This window comes from Tamandua tetradactyla, chromosome 6 (assembly GCF_023851605.1).
Source record: "Tamandua tetradactyla isolate mTamTet1 chromosome 6, mTamTet1.pri, whole genome shotgun sequence".
In the NCBI taxonomy this organism is placed as follows: domain Eukaryota; kingdom Metazoa; phylum Chordata; class Mammalia; order Pilosa; family Myrmecophagidae; genus Tamandua; species Tamandua tetradactyla.
Window position 1 is genome coordinate 141,684,185 of NC_135332.1, and position 14,951 is coordinate 141,699,135.

A 14,951-nucleotide genomic window follows, 5' to 3' on the forward strand; every position below is an offset into this window, starting at 1 on the left:
CATTGAACTTGGTAGTCAAGAGTCTTTTATATTAATGCAGGTAAGAGTACAAAGTTATTAGACCAGAACAGGGCTATCGATGAAAGATTTGAGTGTTCATTATAGGTGGTAGTTGGTAAAGCCGTGAGATTCACCATGGGATTGGATGAGATATGAATAGTAAGAAGAGGGCAAGGGAGAGTTGGAGGGATAGAACGAAAAGAAGTCAATAGCTAGGAAGGGTCACATGGTTGAGGGGAGGCTTTTTTTTTTTTAATGATGGAGAGAAGTTTCTTGATTTTTTTTATTTTCATGAAATTCAGCATTAATATTTACAATACAACTCTGAACTATTTTTGGGAGATTTAACAACTTACACATTTAAATGAAAGCCTACCGTGTTAAAAATAGAAGTTACTACAGAAGTTAAGACTCTTGCTTCTTCTCCCTAATGTAAATGTAGTTTAAAGGGAGGTTTTTTCCATATAAATGTGTTTTGTTTCATTTAAGGAAATAGAAGAAAATGGGGATAATTTTAATTTTGGTTGCAGATAATATAACTTTTTTGTTAAGGTTACTCCTTTAAATAGACCTATTGTATCCCTGCTTCCATTTCTGGAAGAGCAGAATGTGATTATGTGTTTGTATTGGAGTTCTCCAGGGAAATAGAACCGATATATATAATGGTTATATATATATTATGAGATTTATTATAGGAGTTGGTTCATGTGATGGTCAAGTCTGGATTCCTTAGGCAGACCTTAAGCTAGGATCCATTGAAAAGTTGATGAATTCCTCAGGAGAAGCTAGCTGGCTGAAGTAGAGATGGAAATTCTTCCTAATGACAGCTGAAACCAGTTCTCCTTTTAAGGCCTTCAAATGATAGGGTGACACTTCCCTCATTGTTGAACGCAGTCTCCTTAGTTGATCGTAGATGTAAATCAGCCATAGATACACCCAATTTCCTGATGTTTAAATCCAGGAAATATCCTCATAGTGACAATTCAGCCAGTGACTGCTGGAGAGAACAACTGGGTACCATAACCTAGCCAAGTTGACAAATGAATTTAACCATGCAGTATTGTTGACCATTGTGGAGCAGACACTAAAAATCAGATGTAGAGCACAAGCAAATTCTCTGCAGAACACACATCAGATAGGAATTTTAACTTTTGATTTTGTTTTCTTAGCATTTCAATAAGCAGAAGAGAAAGAGGTTTATTACTAGAGATAGGAGCACTCTCAAATCTGTTTAAAGAGAATTTGTCTAAACAGAGATAGTGGAAATAGTGATGTCCATAGATTGATTAGGTTCAGTTGTAAGTGTATGTAAGCTTGGGCCCAAGAAGTTGAAGATTGACAAAAGCCAACTGAGGTAAGCCTTGGGGTACAAGATTGGACAGGTTGTAAATCACTTAATTAGCATAAGGTAAGTAAAGGAATTGAACTGAGTTAACCAAAGGGGCTATAAAGAACTGATAAGATCTGGCTGTGGCAAACATGATTACAAGTTACAGCAGTGTTATAAAACATTAGATAACAAGTAAAGGAATGGAAATAAACTAAAATAAAATTTATGTTTAAAATCCTGTTAGAATTTGCAGGGAAACAGACTTTTCCCAAGGACACAAGAGATGGAGCCTTAAAAAAATAGCTAACTGGTGAAATCAGCAGTTACAGGGTTACGTTATAAACCACTTTGAAAGAATGAGTTTTTATGGTATACAAGTTATATTATAATTTAAAAAATTGAAGATGAGGCCCCCCTACCCCCCATATCTGGGTTGGTGGTTCTGCACTGCTTAATACACACCAAACTGGCTGTGGGGTTAAAGAGGGTTCATTTACAACCACGGGAGGGCAGGGAAACTTACCAAATCCATCTCCTTATAGTGATTTTTTGCCTGGCTTTTATATACATTAGAGGCAAAGAAAGATAATCATCTTGGGTAACAAGTTTGCAGGAGTTTGGAAAACTTTATTAGTCCCTTATCTCAGTTATTGACTACATCCTTTCTGATTTACATCCTCAGAGATACCTGGGGCATGGTTCCTTCAAGTCTGGGTTGGCTAGATGAAAGCCGAAACCTATACGTCTTTGGGTGCATACTTACACACACGTATTGCTCCTCTGGGAGACCAAAACTCAAATACATGCCTTGCATCTGGTTTTTAAGGTTACATTAAAAATGCTGAAACAGTATGAGGGAAAAAAAAGACCCAGGCCAAAGACCACATTGTCTGATAAACTGTTTATTGTTCCACTTGGCTAAAAATAACTTAGTCCCGTTTGAACTCTCCTAGCTCTTCATCTGTTATCCACTGCTGAATTTCTCCTCATCCTACCAAATGTTAAGTGTCTTTGTAACCAGTGTCCTTCTGGCAGTGGTGCCAGCTGAGCCCAGATCCAGATTCTATAGTCTCAAAACTAAAAGAGTTTAGAGGGCCAGTAGGCATAAGTAGTAAAATTTATTACGAGAGAAGTTTATTAAAAGAGAGAGCACAGGTTAGAGAGGGTCTGTGGGAGAGACAGGCACTGAGTGGAGTGAGCCAGCTTACTTTACAGGAAAGTTTTATCAGTGGCAGGTTTCCATAGTAATCTTTGTATACTAGGTGTCTTCTTTATTCTAGGAGATAGCTAGTAGGATTCTTGGTTTGTTTGTCACATAACTAAAATTTGTCTTGGGGCAAATGGTTAACAGTCTTTATGACCCTTTCCTTCCTATTATAACTAAGAGTTTGCTTTGTGTGCAGAATTTTACAAGCTTTTATGGTTTGGGAGGTTTGGGGGCTTTAGGGAAATTTTTGTACCCAAGTTTACAGCTGAAGTTTTGCAGCTCTGTACTAGTTCCTTTGGAGATAGTTAAGAAACAAGAAACTTGGAGTTGTGTGGTAACTCTTTCAGAGCTGAATAGGAAACCAGGGACTTAAAGTTGCCCTATTTTATCCTGCTTCATCTCAAGTCAAAGACTGTGTTCTCTTAAGCTTTGTAGCCTCTCAATGATTAGACACTTACTGAGTATTCACAAAATAAATGTTGGATTTAGAATAAAGTTATAAATTAGCAAGTTACAAAAAAAGCTTTAGAAGATGCATTCTTCTGTATGAATGTTATACTTCAGTAAAAAGCTATAAACAACCATCACACACACAAAAATGCATTAGACTCTACCTTCTATTTTAGGAATAAAATGAACATCTTTTGCTTATTTCTCCCCAAGCTTTCAACATCAGAACAGGGGCCCCTGCAGTAGAGACTTGAGATGGACAAACTCCTCATAGCTGTATCCTTTGGTTGTGAACTCAGCTGAAGGTAGTTGTCCTCTAGACTTTATGGTGAGAAATACCCCAAACACTGTTTACTTTCATATATTGCAGTATTGATACCAGACAAAATATGTGAATTCTCTGCCCCATGGCAGGTTTTTCTAAGAGAGAAAGAGTTTATTGCTAGGTGTGAAGCAGATCAGATGGCCTATAGCCCTAAAAGTCTGTCTCCCTAAGTTTAAGGAGTTCAGGGTTTTTATGGATTCAAACAAGGGTCTGTGGAGTCATTATCATTTCAGTAGCAAGTCTAAGCAGGAGAAGGGAAGATGGGTCTATTAAAATTTTGATAAGTATAGACAATTTGAAAATGTAAAGGAGGGAAACTGCTAGAACCAAGTTAATGATTAAGTTCTGAGTTGATTTAGTTCTTCCATTAGTGTTAGAATGCTGTCCCTGTGATTTTAAGTTTCTAAAAATAGGGAATACAAATGAAGGTCAGTCATCAGGTTTTTTACAATCACAAGATGAAACGTATACTATCATTATCAGAGATCAAGGCAGCTGGATTACAGTTCAGAGATTTCAGGTATTTCCCTCTGTCTCCTCTAATATGACAGAACATAAAACGAAATATCTATATAATGATTCAGTAATCATAATCCCCGCACCCCCAATCCTAACTTCTTTGATATAGTGGTAGAGATGTGGCCAAAAATTCAAGAAAATATAAAACAAAACAAAACAAAATAAAGTAAAAAAATAAGAGAACAAAACTGAAACAAAAAAAGAATGATTTTGATGAGGCAAATAAAATGTGGGAATATAAATTAGTTAAGTAGCTGGGTATAAGCTTTTTTTTTTTTGCATGGGCAGGCACTGGGAAACGACTGGGTACAAGTTTTATAGTAAGGAAACAAATTAAAGAAATAAGGGAAAGTACAGGAAACCCCGAATAAGAATGAGGGCCTTTCATCCTGTATAGTTTAATGTAATGCCTGGATACATCCTAGAATATATTAAGCAGATAATCAAAAAGTATTGGTCAACTGATCGCATACCAAATATGGAATGTTCATAAGCTAAGAACATTGGTGTTGTATGTTGATTGCTTTTATTAATAAAATTTTTAAGAAAAAGGATTAAAAATAAAAGTATTGGTAAAGTCCCTTGAGTGATGGGAGAAAAAGGAACTATTAAACTTTACTATTAGGGAATGCCCTGATACTGTGTCAAATATTAGGGATAACCAAATCAATAGGCCAAGTCTTTGCTCTCGAGGCTTACACTTGTGAAGCTTATGTAGGTAATGGAGAAGCTTACCCTACCTATAGGTATGCCTAAGAGTTACTTCTAGAGGACCTCTTTTGTTGCTCAGATGTGGCCTCACTCTCTCTAAGCCCAACTCTGTAAGTGAAGTCACTGCGCTTCCCCCTATGTGGAACATGACATCCAGGGCTGAAAGTCTCCCTGGTGGTGGGGGAGATGACTCCCAGGAATGAGTCCGGCCTTGGCACTGTGGAATCAACAATTCCATCCAGACCAAAAGGGGGAAAAGAAGTGTCACTAATAAAGTATCAGTAGCTGAGAGAGTTCAAATAGAGTTGAGAGGCTACTATGGAGGTTGCTTTTATGCAAGCTTCAGTTAGACCTTGCTACCTATCATAACTTGCCAAACCCAACCAAAACCATTCCAGCCAATCCTAAAGAACACAATATATTAGATTCTACAAAGGTTCCATGCACTGGGATAACTTTCTAGAAACCTACAACCTCCAGATGTGTTCCTGGACCAGATAAATCCTGAAACCTAGAGGGCCCAGCTTCTCTAGAACATCAGCTAATTCCATCTCCCTACCCCATTTTAGTGATAGCCTATTCCAACGTGAAGAAGTTACAATGGCTATAGCCCAGATACCCCTAAAGAGTGGGATAGAAAGATCAATGGTGATGGTGGTGTTATACAGACACGGTAGGGTTTAATAAAAGAATATGGTTGCTGACTCATTAAATTGATATTTCTTTTAGTCTCCAGTATCTTAGAGCATCTAGAAGTAAAAACCTAAAATTGTGGAATCATAACCCATACCAAACTCTGAAATATGTTCTGGAACTAATTGTTGTGTGATGCTTTGAAATTTATTGCTTTTTTGTATATATGGGTTTTTTCCCCCTACAAAAAAGAAAAAAAAAAGTCGGCTGTGATGATAAAAAAAAATTTATCCCTTCTAGCCTATGTTTTGAAGTAGCTAGAAGGAAAAATCTGAGATGATGATCTAGTATCCCATGACAGACTCTGGGATCTGTCCTGTAACTATACAATACTTATGCAGATATGAGTGCTTTGAAAACTATTGCTTTTTTCTTTTTTTGCTTTGTATACATGTTATATTATACAATAAAAAAAGTTTAAAAAAATGAAATATAAATTAAAAAAAGAAATAAGGGAAAGTAGAATTAGGAATTGATAATTTAAACAAAAGGTATTTCAGTTTTCTCCTTTAAATGTTTATTCTATTTCCATAACTAATTGACCACATATCAGGAAACATTTTTAAATGAAGTCTTTTGTAGCCTGTGGTAGAGCTTTTTTGGGGATTGTTTTCAAATTAGAGTTGCATTGTTAAGGCAGAAATTTAATTTAGAAAAAAATACGATGTCAGTCTACCCTGATATGGGGTTGGGGTGGGGGATCTATAGTGCAAAGAATAAGTAAAGGACATTCCTATCACTGGTCAGTACTTTTACTGATAGTAAAACTATCAGAAATGATTATTGGAACCATTTCTTTATTTGCCATTGACATAATTAAAAGGAATGAATTTTAACTCTTTGAAATAACTCTCATGCTTACATATTATTTAAGAGGAGTTGAAATTTCCTTAGCCCATTTTAGCTACTCAGTGTTTTGTTTGATTCTACCTAAACTATTTCACATGCTTGTGATATATTCAGTGTGGTTGATAATATTTATAGGGGTAGAATTTTGTAAATTTCCTCATCTCAAATTAATATTTTTATGGTAAGTAGTATCTCATAAATGGTGATAGGATGCTTTATTTTATGGCTTTCCTTTTAACTGTACCAAATCAATACTTATTCCAACATAATTATATTACAATTAGGCAGTATTGTGCTGACCTTTTTTTTTTTTTTTTTTTTTTAGAAATCATACCATTCTACATATGCAATCAGTAATTCTTAACATCATCACATAGATGCATGATCATCGTTTCTTAGTACATTTGCATCGGTTTAGAAGAACTAGCAACACAACCGAAAAAAGATATAGAATGTTAATATAGAGAAAAAATAAAAGTAATAATAATAAGAACAAAACAAAACAAAAACCTATAGCTCGGATGCAGCTTCATTCAGTATTTTAACATGATTACTTTACAATTAGGTAGTATTATGCTGTCCATTTTTGAGTTTTTGTATCTAGTCCTATTGCACAGTCTGTATTCCATCAGCTCCAATTACCCATTATCTTACCCTGTTTCTAACTCCTGCTGAACTCTGTTACCAATGACATATTCCAAGTTTATTCTCGAGTGTCAGTTCACATCATTGGGACCATACAGTATTTGTCTTTTAGTTTTTGGCTAGACTCACTCAGCATAATGTTCTCTAGGTCCATCCATGTTATTACATGCTTCATAAGTTTATCCTGCCTTAAAGCTGCATAATATTCCATCGTATGTATATGCCACAGTTTGTTTAGCCACTTGTCTGTTGATGGACATTTTGGCTGTTTCCATCTCTTTGCAATTGTAAATAACGCTGCTATAAACATTGGTGTGCAAATGTCCGTTTGAGTTTTTGCCCTTAATTCCTTTGAGTGGATTCCCAGCAGTGGTATTGCTGGGGTGTTATTCATCTGTAATCCATGTTTTACTCTTCTGTTGATAAGGTAGATAAAAGGACCATCAGACACAAGGTTTTTATGATCACACAGTCACATTGTGAAAGCTATATCATTATACAATCATCTTCAAGAAACATGGCTACTGGAACACAGCTCCACATTTTCAGGCAGTTCCCTCCAGGCTCTCCACTACATCTTAACTAACAAGTTGATATCTATTTAATGCGTAAGAATAACCTCCAGGTTGACTCTGGAAACTCTCAGCCATTGACCTTTATTTTGTCTCATTCCACTCTTCCCCCTTTTGGTCAAGAATGTTTTCTCAATCCCCTGATGCTGAGTCTCAGTTCATTCCAGGACTTCTGTCCCTTGTTGCCAGGAAGGTACACACCCTTGGAGTCATGTCCCACGTAGACAGGGGGAGGGTGGTGAGTTTGCTTGTTGTCTTAGCTAGAGAGAGAGAGGCCACATCTAAGCAACAAAAGAGGTTCTCTTGGGGGTGATTCTTAGGCCTAAGTTTATGTAGGCTTGACCTGTCCTTTGTGGGGTTAAGTTTCATATGAAGAAACCCCACGACTGGGGGCTCAGCCTATTGCTTTAGTTGTCCACACTGCTTGTGAGAAGATTATCAAGAATTCAACTAGGGGAAGCTGAATTTTCCCCCATTCTCACCATTTCCTGGAGGACATTTTGCAAATACTTCTTTATTCACTGTTTAAATCACTGTGGGATTTATCGGGACATCACTCTGGACAAACCAACAAAATCTCATGTCCTACTCAAGGTTCTATGTACTTATGGTGTTCAATTAATCTGTCTACATAAGTTATATTAGGAAATGCACTAGTTAACATATAAATGTTGTACCAAATAAACATTTTTTGCTTTAGTCTCACACATAAGTTAAAAATTTTAAATATTAATTACCATCTATTTTCAGCACCCTGCAGTAATGACATTCCTGTGTTCTTCCTCATGTAAAAACATGTTTTAAATTTGTACATTTATTCACTATCACTCTACACTCTAGGCATTCCTGGATTATACCACCTCAATCTTATCATCTGTCTTTCTTTCTGATTTCATTTGTGCCCCCAGCCCTTCTCCCTCTATCATTCTCACATTCAGCTTCATTCAGTGCTTTAGCGTAATTGTATTATAGTTAGGTAGTATTGTGCTGTGCATTTCTGAGTTTTTACATTCAGTCCTGTTGCACAATCTGTATCCCTTCAGCTCCAATTACCCAATATCTTACCCTATCTCTATCTCCTGATGATCTCTGTTACCAATGAAATTCTCCAAGTTTATTCACTAATGTCAGTTCATATCAGTGAGACTATACAGTATTTGTCCTTTTGTTTCTGGCTAATCTCACTCAGCATAATGTCCTTAAGGTCCACCCACAATCATGATCTTTTAAGTTATAATTGGTACTAATCATCTTCTGATCTTTCATTACCTTCATTTTTTTTTTTTTTCTATTTTGAAATAATTTTTTACTCCTTTACTCAGAAGCCGTCAGCATTATTATAATTTTATTGTTTCTCTGCTGGGATTTTGATAAAAATTGCAGTAAATCAATAGACCAATTTAAGAAACCTTCATTTTTAAGATGATGCATGACCTTTATTACTGATGTGTATGAATTTCTGTCCCAGGATGTATTATCCTGTGCTTCAGTTTGCAAACCTTTTGCTTCAAATGTCCTCCCTTCTCTATCTTTAAAGCTGGAGGTACAGAGGTTGTTCTAAAACTAGAATGCTTTCTTGTCTTCTTTGGAGAAACAGCTGTAAGTATTCGACATGTTAACCCAGATTTTTCATTCATTGATCAGTAGTCAAAGCTTAAGAAGAAGCAGTATAGGGTTGTAGAAAGAGTCAGAAGTTTGAAATCATAATTCAGTCTTTTGATTCCAGTACAATGTTAAGGAAGTTATATAACCTCTGAGCCCTAGTTTTGTAACCTGTTCATTTAGTTGGAGCAGTAACATTTATGCTTAGAGTTATGAAGGCTAAATGTCTTGAAAATGCTTTGGAACTATGAAGTACTGATAGATATATTACTGCATAGATTTTTTGTGTGTGTGTGCTTTATTAGCCTGGTAATAACGCTATACATTGCCTTTAGAATGTCAGCCATAGCATTCTAACCAGAATTACCTAAATATCTGATAATATGACCTGAATAAATAAATGTTCAGTTAGTAACTACTATAACCTATGCATTGTTTGTTCTACAATAGGTTCCCTACAGGAATATAATGTGAGCACAAAAGTAATTTTAAATTTTCTATTTGCCACATTAAAAAAGGTAAAAAGGAACAAGTGAGGTTAATTTTAATATATTTTATTTAACTCTTGTATCTAAGATATTTCAACATGGAATTCCTATGCAAATTAATAATGGTATATTTTACATTCTTTTTGTGTACTAAGTCCTTGAAATCTGGAGTCCATTTTACATTTAGAGCACATGTCAGTTTAGACAGGTCACATTTCTTATAGCACCAGCCACATGTGACCAGTGGCTTCTGAATTGGACATCTGTCACCTTCTAGATGTAAGGGTTGTAATAGTGAACAAGCAAGAGTCTTTTCTTCAGGATGGTGACTCTATCAGAGGGAGACAGAAGATAAACAAATAAATCAATAAGATAAATTCCATTGGTGATATGTGCTATAAAAAATAAATAATACAGTAATGTGATAGTAGAGGAAGGTATTTTAGCTAGACTCTTCAGGGAAGATCTCTCTAAGTGTTGACATTTGAGCTGAGACCTGAATTATTCAAAAGTTGGAGCTAGCCATGAGAGAATTTTCTGTTAATCTTCAGAATGGCAAATATAAGGCTTAGTGATGGGATGATTTTCCTGTGTTTAATGTGAGCCAAATGAGATGCATAATGAGAAATAGGGTGTTGGACAGTACAAGGTAAGATGAGATTAGAGAACAAGCAGGAACCTGAAGGTGATTGGAAGTCATTGTAGGTCTGTAATTAGGGGTGTGAGGCACATACAAGTTTATAAAATGCAAGTCAGGTACCTACAAGTTAAAGGAATACCAAATTTATTAGTTGTATAATTCAGTGAACCAGAAGACCAAGCTTTTTTTTGTATCTGTAACCAATACCTGTTTCTTATTTTTTAAATAAGCTTAGATGTAATATCAATATCTCTCTTATTTAGAGAAAACATCTTTTAGGTCCTTTTACCTCCACTATCATCATCCAAATTGAAGAAAAAAAAAAACAAGCCTGATGATGTACTTAGAATAAAGTTCTTGCTTATGATTGGTTTATATACACAATGCCTTTGAGCAGAATTTCAAAAAAAAATTTTTTTGAACAACAGATCTGCTACTAATTCTTTTTTATCCTTTGACAGACATGTGCATCGCTATTGCAATTTCCCTTCTCATGATCCTGATATGTGCAATGGCTACTTATGGAGCATACAAGGTAAGAGCTTTGAAATCATGTGCTAGACCTTTTCCTGAGCTCCTTACACATATAATCCATGCAATTATTTTTAATAAATAAGGAGAAATCCTCAGTTTTCTGTGAGAATTTTTGGAAGTTTTATATCTATTACTGCTTTTAAAAGAGATGCTGCTAGGGAAAACAATATTATAGTCTCAGAAATACTTCTGGAAACTTATTTATTGACTACTTATATTTGGCTAGCCAGTTACCATCATGAACTGATTTATTGAATTTCTCATCATCCAAATATATTTTGTAATATTGAACCTATTAAAATTCTCTTTCTTCTTATGTTTAGCAACATGCTGCCTGGATCATCCCCTTCTTCTGTTACCAGATCTTTGATTTTGCCCTGAACACCTTGGTGGCAGTCACTGTGCTTGTTTATCCAAATTCCATCCAGGAGTACATACGACAACTGGTATGTGGCCATGCAAATTATTTCCTCCCTCCATGAGGGAAATCTGGTTAAGTAAGTATTCTAGAGATAGAGATACACACACATGTTAATTTGTGGGTTTTTAATTTGCATCTGAGTTACTGATTAGAAGTTTTTGAATATTGTCTTGAAGATTAGATCTTTGGTTTCTTAGTATTGCTTTTTGAACCTTCTTGAGATAGATTCAAAGTGGCAGTGATAGTGGTCTTAGATGTGGCTACCTAAATTTTAAGCAAGTTACTAATTGCCTTATTTTATAAAATGCTGTTTGTTTAATCATCAGGAAAGAATAGCTTTTTGTTTCACCTGTTATGTAGGAAAAGTAGGACTTTACTTTTCGCTATTTACAAAACTTATTTGACCATAGAACCCCTTTCTTTGCACATCTTTTGGGGACTAGTTTCCTGTTAAATGTATTTTAACATTTCCTTTTTCCTGTTAAATGTTTATCTTTGGTGGCATTAATAGAATTTCTGAGCATGGGGGAAGGAGAACAATTTTTCTGGGATGTGAATGATGAGGGTGGGGAATTTGATGTGAAAATACGGGTTGGAAGTTCAGTGGAAATGAGTGGTGGAGCGGAAATAGCGCAAGAGAAGAAAATGTGGTGAGAAGAGTTTGATCTTGATGGTGATCATACTCAGGCCATGTAACTGGTACCCAGCAGACCTGTTCAAAAATCCTCTAGTGCTTTGCTTCTTACAAGTATCTAGGTTGTCAACTGTTTTTTTGTTGTACTTGTTACTAGTAACAAGAACAAGTTATTAATAGCTCCTTTTTGTTTTAGAAGCAAGTCAGTGTTTTAGTAGAGAGTAATGTCAACATTTTTGAGTATTCCCCATGTGCTTATAAAATATTATCCCTTATGGTATAGCTCAGTTTTTCTATATAAAGGGGTTTACACATGATGAGCAGGTTATGGAATTACCTCTATCTTTAAGGAATTATGTTTTTATAATGATAAATCTGGTACTGGGCTTCTGAAATCATCCTTGAAATCTGGAGGAAACTTGATCTCACCATAGTCTATCATGCAGGGGAGCTTGAAAAGGTTGGATGTTGATTAATGAGATAGTAAGACAAGCCATATGGCAGTCTTGTGACTGTTTTAGTACTGTATTATGTGCTGCAATCTTTATATTGCAGAGATCTATGAGATTTACTATGAGAGTGTAAAGCCTACTATACAGGACAAACAATTAAAACAGTACTTCATAGACTTCTATAGTGCTGCATGTTGTTCAGTCACTCTACACTCGTTTGCTTTAGAGTATCAGTGATATAATAATAATGCAGGCGATGGTGATAGTAGTTATATCAATTAAAAAAATCATCCACTTTTCTTTGTAATTACAAACCAAATAGTATAAATGAGTGTCTTCCAAATGTTTGACTTAAAGATTGGTCTGTACTAAAGAGTGAGGCGCATAGGTTAGAAAACAGTCTGTTATCTCAGAAGGCTGTGGGAAAGCACCTGCTTAATTCTAATACCTGTTGTGATAAATGGCTAATTATCTCTTTGCATGAAGTATTGTAAAATACCGTAAAAATTACTTAAATGTGTTTTTATAGAATCAACAGACATAGAAACCATGTTCACTTTTCTGGGGGAAAAGAATGTAAGATCTTTGTGGAAAGGATTACACTGATTTTAATCCTTATGTTTTTTTTTTTTTTTTAATTTTGAAGAATAACATATATACAAAAAAACAATAAATTTCAAAGCACACTACAGCAAATTAATTATAGAACAGATTTCAGAGTTTGTTATGGGTTACATTTCCACAATTTTAGGTTTTTCATTCTGGCTGCTTCAAGGCACTGGAGACTAAAAGAAATATCAATATAGTGATTCAGGAGTCATACTCATTTGTGAAATTGTATTTTCTCTTTTATAACTCCACATTCTCTTTTGATTTTTTAATTACTTTTTATTGATATATAGTATATACTTACATACCATGTAATCCTCCAAAATGTGCAATCAGTGGTTCACAGTATCATCGTATAGCTGTGCATTTATCATCACAATCGACTTTTTTGTGAAAAATAACATATTAAAAAAGCAATAAATTTCAGGGCACATTGCAACAATTAGTTGTAGAACAGATTTCAGAGTTTGGCATGGGTCAGAGTTTCACAATTTTAGGTTTTTACTTCTAGCTGTACTAAAATATTGGAGACTAAAAGAAATATCAATATAATGATTCAGCCCTCATACTCATTTGTTGTTAAACCCTACCTTCTGTATATAAGTCCACCATCAACTTTCATCTTTCTCCCACTCTTTAGGGGTATTTGTGCTATGCCCATTCTAACTTTTTCATGTGGAAGGGCCTGTTGATAACGTGGGGTAGGGGGATGGAAGTAGTTGTTTTGGAGATGCTGGCCCTCTGCATTTCAGAATTTACCCATCTGGAGGTTGTAGTTTTGGAGAGTTACCCTGATACATGAAACCTTTGTAAAATCTTATATAATGCCCTAGGTGTTCTTTAGGATTAGCTGGAATGGTTTGGGCAAGTTATGGTAGGTAGCAGTGTCTAAATGAAGTCTGCATAAGAGTGACCTCAGAGTAGCCTCTCAACTCTATTTGAACTTCTCAGCTGCTGATATGTTGTTTATTTAATCCCTACTTTTTATTAGGCACAGGAACAGTATAATTTCTTGTTGGTCTTGTGACCAATACCAAGTTATTTTATTCCTACCCTTTTCAGGTCACTATTGCAAAAAAACCAAGGCTCCAAGGGAAAGCACCAGTTTCATAAGCTGGTAACAAAGAATGACTTTGACCCTATTTCTTGTGTATTTGGCCCAAAGTGAAAAGAGACTGAAAACCTAAATTAGATGGTATTCATCCTGGGGAATAGGAATGAAGCACATGAGTCAGGGGTATTCTCAACAATCTACCTTAACATTTAGAACTTTGTAGCATATTAGAATATTGCTGCTGTTGAATCCAAACACATAATATCAGGTGGTGATTAGAGATGAAAGATGTAACAGCATCCCAGGGTTACCTTCCAGGAGGGCTTACCTAGGGTAGATACTTCATGGGGATGTCTGCCACTTCCTGTAACTATAGGAGCAGATACTGATCCTCCTAAAGTACTTATTTTCACCTGGTAGTTAATCAATGTGGTCAAATGGTAGGACTTAATTTTATTTTTTTGTAATCCTGTGAATACTTTCCAGTATGAGAGAGTCTGTTCTCTGGAGAGAAGTATCATCTCCAAAGTGCTCCTTATAAACACTATGCCCTTTAGAATGATCCAGAATTTACAGAAAATCCAAATACCAGAAGTGTACAGTATTCCCAAAGGCCTCTGACTTCTAACTTTTTTTAATATTGGAGGGCGAAATCATGTTTTCACATCTTTTACTTTTCTTTTCTGGCATTATTACCTGAATTATGAATAGACTAGCTTCTTTCCATCTCCATTTGTAGCTTTTTTTTTTTTTTTAATTTTTTAAATACCAAAAATACCACAAAGCAAATGCAGGCATTCCTATTTTGATCATTCTGTTCCATTTGTAGCTTTTTTTAATGGTAGAGTTAGATTAGGAATTTTGTATCCTAAATGATAACTGTAGCCTTAATTGCTTTCTAATAAGCACTCCTGAATTACTGCCTAGGGGATATAATCTTGAATGATTAATGCGACTTGTTAATGAGACACTTTTTGTTTGCAGCCTCCTAATTTTCCCTACAGAGATGATATCATGTCGGTGAATCCTACCTGTTTGGTCCTTATCATACTTCTGTTTATTAGCATCATCTTGACTTTTAAGGCAAGTATGAAGATTTTGAGTATGGTCTCAATATTATTAAAATGTATTCCTGAATATGAAAGAAGTAAACCAATTTCTGAGTCAGTTTATTGTCTTGCTTTAGATATCTAAATTGTCTTTTGATATCCTAATA

The 14,951-nt window shown here is 35.3% G+C and overlaps 1 protein-coding gene across 2 annotated transcripts in view; it reads left to right on the plus strand.

Moving 5' to 3' along the window:
* LAPTM4B (lysosomal protein transmembrane 4 beta) overlaps positions 1 to 14,951 on the plus strand; it is a 103,109-nt gene that overhangs the window by 48,923 nt on the left and 39,235 nt on the right. For both annotated transcript variants that reach the window (XM_077167293.1, XM_077167294.1), the window contains exons 3-5: positions 10,493 to 10,566; positions 10,889 to 11,011; positions 14,720 to 14,818. In XM_077167293.1, coding sequence (XP_077023408.1) covers positions 10,493 to 10,566; positions 10,889 to 11,011; positions 14,720 to 14,818 — 296 coding nt within the window. The remainder of the gene's footprint in view (positions 1 to 10,492; positions 10,567 to 10,888; positions 11,012 to 14,719; positions 14,819 to 14,951) is intronic.